Consider the following 7,541-nt stretch of genomic DNA (forward strand, 5'->3'; position numbering starts at 1 on the left):
TCCATGCAAATAGCTTTGCAAATGGCACATATTACGTGATCTTTTTCTAGAAGTTAAGAATGGATATAGTAAGTTATCCTTAAAAGATAGACATTTCACATCGCGGACTTTTTTGTAGACCTATGAATGAGAAACAACCCCACCATACATTGTGTTGTTATAGCTCAAACGGATTAGGCAGCGTTTTCGATTAAAGCTCCTAGCCAGCGTGATTTTTTCCGACAACATCGTTATATTTCAAACAATTTACACAAAACCTTAACAAGTTATATACTTAAGCCTTCCTCAAGAATCACTCTATTGATAGATGAAAGTCGTATGAAAATCCGTTCAGTAGTTTTTAGTTTTGGAGTAGTTTTATAAGATGTAGTGAATTGACGTTTTCCCCTAGAATTGCGGACACTAGGTTGCGTGACAGTCGTGCACGCTCCCAATACTGATGGTAAAGCATTATTCACTACCTATATCTGTAGGTTCTATTGAATTTGAAAACTCGTTAAATTGTGTGACCGATTGTATCGGACAATTGAATGAGTTTTTAAATGCAGACACCCACTGGTAAGGCCCTCTGGCAAAGGTGACAAAAAGTTGTAATATTGCAAAACAAGCACAAGTGACCGATATATATATTTGTCACGACTGAAAATTACTTTCATCTAAATGATCCTGGGTGGGATGGTTTACCTGTCAGGTACCGGCGCGATGGCCGGCGGGGGGGACTCCATGCTAGTGCCGGTAGTGGCGGTATCGTCGCTGAGGGTGGCGCCGTCGCTGCCTGACGCCAGCGACCCAGCGCGCGCGCCGCCCGCGCCGGTGTCCGCCAGCAGGGCCGCGGGCGACGTTGCCGCCGGGAATACGGTGCCCCGCCCGCCGCCACTCGGCAGCTCCTTGCATAACTTTGCCATCGCTGTTGCACTGTCCCTCACCACTGCAACCATACATAAATAAGCTTGGTTATCCAAGACGGTCAGATACTTCTCGTTACATCATTAAGCGCTCTCACAATTACCCTTGCATCAAGAGCTATCGAGACGTTACCATCTAATTGCCTAGTACTTATATTATGAAGTCGTTGATGTAATTGGATGGCAAGGGGTAAATGCTTTACGCACCTGGCTGCACAGGGTAGGCGTCGTTGCGCGCGGGCGTAGGTTGAGCGCGTGAAGCGGGTGCACCACATAATGATTCGTGCTCCGACAGTTCTGTAATATTATCAAAGCAATTTGAAGATAGGTAAGGATAGCAGTTAGCGCGAACAAGAGATTAGTCTCCATTGTATTGTATCAAAAGAATATAGTATTCCTATTCGACGACCGGTTTGGCCTAGTGGGTAGTGACCCTGCTTACGAAGCTGATGGTCCCGGGTTCAAATCCTGGTAAGGGCATTTATTCGTGTGATGAGCATTGATATTTGTTCCTGAGTCATGGGTGTTTTCTATGTATTTAAGTATTTATACATATTTATATATTATATATATCGTTGTCTAAGTACCGTCAATACAAGCCTTATTGAGCTTACTGTGGGACATAGTCAATTTGTGTAATAATGTCCTATAATAATATTTATAATATATTATATGCAATGAGGTATGTGTAGATATCACGATATTTAACCATGAAGACTCATCTTGGAGTCATAAAAGTAACAGTCACCGATTTATAAAATTGATGATTTGCTAACTCTTATATGTAAATATGGTAAGTAGGTTAAAGCTAACAATTTTATTTAAGCAGTATGACATCCCATAAACATGATTAGGTTAGGTTACAGTTACAGCTGCAGTTACTGACCGTTGATCTTCTTGATGCAAAAGTAGAGAAAGTAGCAGCACAGCATAAGCAGCAGCAGCGCTACTCCGGCCAGGGCCACGAAGTACGCCGCCTGCGAGGGGGGCCGGGAGGGAGGCACGCCACCGCCGCGCCCCATCTTGTGGCTAGATTTGCTACACTGAGATAATTCTTTACTGAGCGGTGTAAATGACTGACAGCACGCAAACAGAACAGCGAATAGCTCTGAGAAAGGGAACCTTATTAATTTTATTATCAGGATATCCATGTTTGTTTTTGCATTTCTATAACGATTTGTCGACAGCAAAACTTTGGGCGCAGCAAAATTATATGCGCGCGGAGGACTTTCAAATTGGGCTAGGTAATGTAGAGTTAGAAATATCTACTATTATTAATATGGTAGGTACCTATATCTAAGTGGACTCATATTTGGAAAATTGTGTTAAGTAACCTAAGACCAATGACAATGTGTATGTTGGCCACAGAATATATCAATTAAACATATCTATGTACATACCTCCTTGAGAAATGTTCTGTTCCAGCTCTACTGGTTAACTCTCTTGCCAAACACTCTACTCTTTTAGCCACAACTACTATTATAGTTTCAATAGGTACGAAAAACAATCAGTAATAAAACATTTTTATACGTGTGTGACCTACGCCCAGCGACCAGACAACTAATACTTAAAGTAGACGTCACGTTTAATACACCATAGCACTATAATTGTATACATATTTGGCAAATTTTCTAAAAACGATATTTGCAATCCCAGAGAATTTAATGTGCTCAGAAATTGATATCAAGCCGTCAATGTACTAAAAGGGAGTAAATCGCGGTTTCGACAGGCGCTCAGCTGAAAAGCTGAGTTAGTCCTGTAAGACATTCCCATGATTCCGCCTAAGAACCAGTTTAAATCAGACCTCATGTGACGCGTAGTAGTTGCGTATGTAGAGATCAGACTACATCAGAGATGAAGCCAAATACACGAAAAATGTTGTTAATAGGCAGACAGGACGCGAGACGCGGAGAGCAGGGGACGGCAGACGGCGCAACAAGTGCGCCGCCACTCCGGCGCCAGCCGCGGGGGGTGGCACGGCTAGCGCTGCCTTTTTCTGGAAAATGCTCCCACTGTCAATCTCATAGGATTTACTAGGGCTTAAACTTTTTAGCTTCATGCCAAATTTTACCTAAATCGATTCAGATGTTTAACCGTGAAAAGGTAACAAAGAGACTTACTTAATGGCGGAGCGGTCCAAAATTCTTGGCCTCCGACACGAGTACACGCCAGTTGTCTCGATCCTGTGCCCTCTCCCACCAGTTATCGGCTTGGAGGTCGCGCAAGTCCGCTTCAACAGCATCGCTCCAGCGATACCTGGGACGTCCGATACCAGATACGGCCACGCCAGCAGAGACGGTGAGCGTTTGTCTCGCCGACAATAATGGGTGTAGCCACAAGATCTTCAATCGCGACGTTTTTGCGGAGTCCCAAACTGCCATCTCCTCTTCTCACAGGGCCTAGTATCTTTCGAAGTATCCTCCTTTCTGCCACCAGGAGGAGGATTTTTCATGGCTTATACTTAAGCCCAACTTTTTGACCTTTTCCAGGACTGCAGCGGACTCGGCAATATCTTGTTTCGTTTCTCCAAGTAAGGCTAAATCGTCTGCATACCCTATCACCGCATGCTTCCCATTCAGTTCTAGCCCGATATCTAGTGCAAGCACCTTTCGAACCGCATATTCTAAAACTAAATTTAAAAGCATAGGTGACAGGGCATCACCTTGCTTTAGTCTCGTTATACGCGTGAATGCTCTGAGCGTATTCGCATTTCTTCTCCATCAGTAATTTTAGCCCGAACAAAGAGACAGTCAGAATTAATTCCACGTTTATAATACCTATTATTACAGTTGTAATGTAGGGCACCAACTTCAAACATATCATTTGGTATGAAATTGAAGTCTGTTCAAAAACCGGACAAGTGCGAGTCGGACTCGCGTTCCAATGGCAACATCACGCATTTTTAATAATATTATTTTTGTAGGCGTCCGATTAACAACCAGCGGTGGCATCATGGTTCCATTTTTATCACTTGTCACTATGCCAGTCACTTTTGCGCTTACATACTTGTTAGAACGTGACAGGCATGGTGACAAATGATCAAGTGCCGACCATCTTAGCCCTACTGATGTAAGTGACAGAAAGTGCCTTTACGACTATAATAGCTACAAGCATAGATTTTATATCGATGTTTAGGAAAGTAGCCATTACATATTTGGAATTGAATGTACCGCTAACAGAGGTGGATAGCGCTGAGTTTGCGCTCGAAACCACGCATTCGGATCTAAAATAGTGTTTAGTTTCGCATTAGTCCATGGACATATTTAGAAAAAAGTGGTGTCATTTGATAGTTTACTTAATTACTACAAAAATTAAATACATGAGATTGTAATGAGCTGTAAATAATTAAAATATGGGATGTTTCAGAACAATAGTACAAGTGCCTAAAAGCGAAGGCCGAAGACAAAGCTGTATTATGAATTTAGTGCTCAAACACGGAACAGAGTACAATAGGGTTGTTTCCAATTTTTTGAAACGCTTGTATTACGTTCTTTATTAACTAAAAGTTGCCCTAAAATTCAACTTTTATACTAAAAACGGCTTTAAATATGTTAAATTAACAAAATATATTTTGACAGATGCTTTCGCGCCCAAAACGCTCTTTGAAAATTGTGTGACGTCACAGTTTACGGTTTGACATAACTACATACATACCCCTTCGGGTGGCAGCGCCAGCGGTCTAACGGCAAGAGAAATGGCAAGACCATTTTGGAAAATATACCGCTAAGTGGCAGTGTCCGGGAGCCGGATCGCTCCGAAAGTGGCATGGGTCGGGGAGCCGGACCTGACATAACAAGCCGTTGAGTGGCAGGGACCGGCTCCCGGACCCTGTGCGATACCATATTTCGCACCTAATTTAGAACGGGCAAAACTACTGTTAGCTTGGTCACACTTGCATGATGTATTCGTCTATAGACAAGGATGGCATTCAATAACGGTCGAATTGCCGCGCCGAGTAAAGTTAGCTACAAATTGCGACATACTCCCGCCCCGCCAAACCTTGTATTGTAAAAATATTGTATTGTGAGGGGTAATAAAAAGGTTTATAAGTGTAAATAATTGTATAGTTTAGTCATTAAATCTGTGTTTTCTACAATTAATTGTTTTATTTTCTGATCATAGTTATTTATATACATGAAAGTAGAAAAAAAATTATGATCTGAGATTTGATCAAGACTAGCGAAATTCACTTATATGGAATGACATAAATTACTATATAATCAAATAGGGTATTTAATGCTCAATATAAGGATACATGGTCTATACAACGTGTCCCAAAACTCAACGATAAGCCGGCACCAGAGGATGGAGCTGCTTATGATTAGTCGAGAAAAAATAAGGAAAAAAATATATCTCAATTATTTTAGAAATTACAGAAAAAAAATGAAATTCATTGAAAATCGACATCCCTAATGATATTTTTAACGACCATGTCTACAAATATTCAAATATTACTGTTTTTTATTTTGTTTTTGGAAACTTCAGTAGCCCTGCTATCTAACACAGTTCTTAAAAATACAAAAATACATGTAGTTTTTACACAAAAAATAATCAAAATTCATTTTGTCCCTACAATTTTGAAAGATTGTTTCTTACAGTCCACTTTCAATCATCATGGTGTAAAAAAATAGTATCGACACCACTATGGCAATTATTTTCAAAAGTTGACGCAACTAACCAAGATTCCAAAATGGTATAATACTTTGGGAAACCTAGTCACAACAAAAAACAACGAATTTTTAAACAAGAACCGACATTTTTAAATGTTGATATTAATCACTTTTGAAAAGGGTTGTTGTTGCAAGTTTTAAAATTTCAATGGAAAATGTGGGTAGTTAATACAATTTTCAAGTCAGTACACTCTGATCCTTTGTTCGCTGTGCACCGTTCCGTATTAATTGATGTGGCTCTCATACTAACAACTCTTGGCTTTGCTTTTTGGACTGGTGATCTGCAAACTGTACTGACCTGGCATTATTTTGGACTGTGATTGTGTTTTGTGTATTGGACTTTTTCCGTATTCTGGATTGTTTAGCGTTTATCATGCCGCTACCGTACACACCGTTGGAATACGCTAATATGCATCTCATTTATGGAGAATGCCGATGCAATGCTAACGCTGCTAGCAGATTGTATCGAGAAAGGTACCCAAATGTTCAAAGACATCCGGATTATCGAGTGTTTATTAATGTACATCAAGCCTTTGCGGAAGGTCGTTTACCATTTGACAGGAGACACACTGGAAGACCTAGATTGGAACGCGATGAAGAAGTTCTCAATGAAATAGAAAACGATTCAACTACCTCGGTACGTGCCATAGAACTAGCTACGGGAATACCAAAAAGTTCTGCACATCGAATTCTAAAACGTCACAGACTTCACCCATATCACTACAGGCGTGTGCAGACGTTACTACCGCGGGACCACACACCACACCACACCGGACCACATCGGGTCGCATTTTGCCGTGCGATGCTGCAAAAGCACAGGGAAGATCCCCAATTCTTAGACAAAGTTCTATGGTCGGATGAATCAACCTGCAAGAAAGATGGCTATTCAAATCTACACAACTTACATTAGTTGGAGCAATGAAAATCCGCACTTGATGAGAGAAGACAAATCTCAGTATCAATTCAAGGTTAACTTATGGACGGGCATCTTAAATGGAAATGTAATTGGACCCTTTGAGTTACAAGGAAACCTTAATGGTGATGGCTATTTGACCTTTTTACAAAACGACTTGCCTGAATTATTAGAAGACGTGCCTTTACGTGATTTACAAAACATGTGGTTTCAAAATGATGGTTGCCCAGCTCACTATGCCCGTGCAGTGCGAGAATACTTAAACCAAGAGTATCCAGGGCGTTGGATCGGGCGACTTGGTCCTATCTTGTGGCCACCCCGTTCGCCCGACCTGAACCCCCTGGACTTCTTCTACTGGGGCTGTCTTAAAGACAAAATCTACTCAAAACCCATAGCAACATTGGACGAGCTTCGCCAAAAAATCACACAAGCTGCGGATCATATCAATGGTAGAAGATATGCACGACGGATAAAACGATCATTTCTAAGGCGATGTCATGTCTGTATTAATGCCGGTGGCAGGCAATTTGAACATTTACTGTAGTATTATTAATGTAGTAAATGAATTTAAAAAAAAGGAAAAAAAAATTGTACCATTTCTTTGCATTTATTCAACATTTTTCAACAACAAAAATCCTTTTTTGGGTACAGTAAAAGTGATTACCGCCAACATTAAATAATGTCGATTCTTGTTTAAAAATTCGTTGTTTTTTTTTGTGACTAGAATTCCTAAAGTATTATACCATTTTGGAATCTTGGTTAGTTGCGTCAACTTTTGAAAATAATTGCCATAGTGGTGTCGATACTATTTTTTTACACCATGATGATTGAAAGTGGACTGTAAGAAAAAATCTTTCAAAATTGTAGGGACAAAATGAATTTTGATTATTTTTTGTGTAAAAACTACATGTATTATGGTATTTTTAAGAACTGTGTTAGATAGCAGGGCTACTTAAGTTTCCAAAAACAAAAAAAAAAAACAGTAATATTTGAATATTTGTGACATGGTCGTTAAAAATACCATTAGGGATGTCGATTTTCGATGAATTTCAT

The 7,541-nt window shown here is 40.3% G+C and overlaps 1 protein-coding gene across 1 annotated transcript; it reads right to left on the minus strand.

Annotated features, from left to right (window-relative positions):
- Nucleotides 1–287: 287 nt before the first annotated feature.
- LOC133516256 (uncharacterized) lies at nucleotides 288–3,129 on the minus strand. Its single transcript, XM_061849092.1, has 3 exons — nucleotides 1,792–3,129; nucleotides 1,113–1,202; nucleotides 288–928 (listed from the first exon to the last, which is right to left on the minus strand). The coding sequence occupies exons 1-3, from the start codon at nucleotides 2,054–2,056 to the stop codon at nucleotides 681–683; spliced, it is 603 nt and encodes a 200-aa protein (XP_061705076.1). The 5' UTR covers nucleotides 2,057–3,129; the 3' UTR covers nucleotides 288–680.
- Between the last annotated feature and the right edge of the window lie 4,412 nt (nucleotides 3,130–7,541).

The sequence above is a fragment of the Cydia pomonella genome, chromosome 3 (genome assembly GCF_033807575.1).
Source record: "Cydia pomonella isolate Wapato2018A chromosome 3, ilCydPomo1, whole genome shotgun sequence".
In the NCBI taxonomy this organism is placed as follows: Eukaryota; Metazoa; Arthropoda; class Insecta; order Lepidoptera; family Tortricidae; genus Cydia; species Cydia pomonella.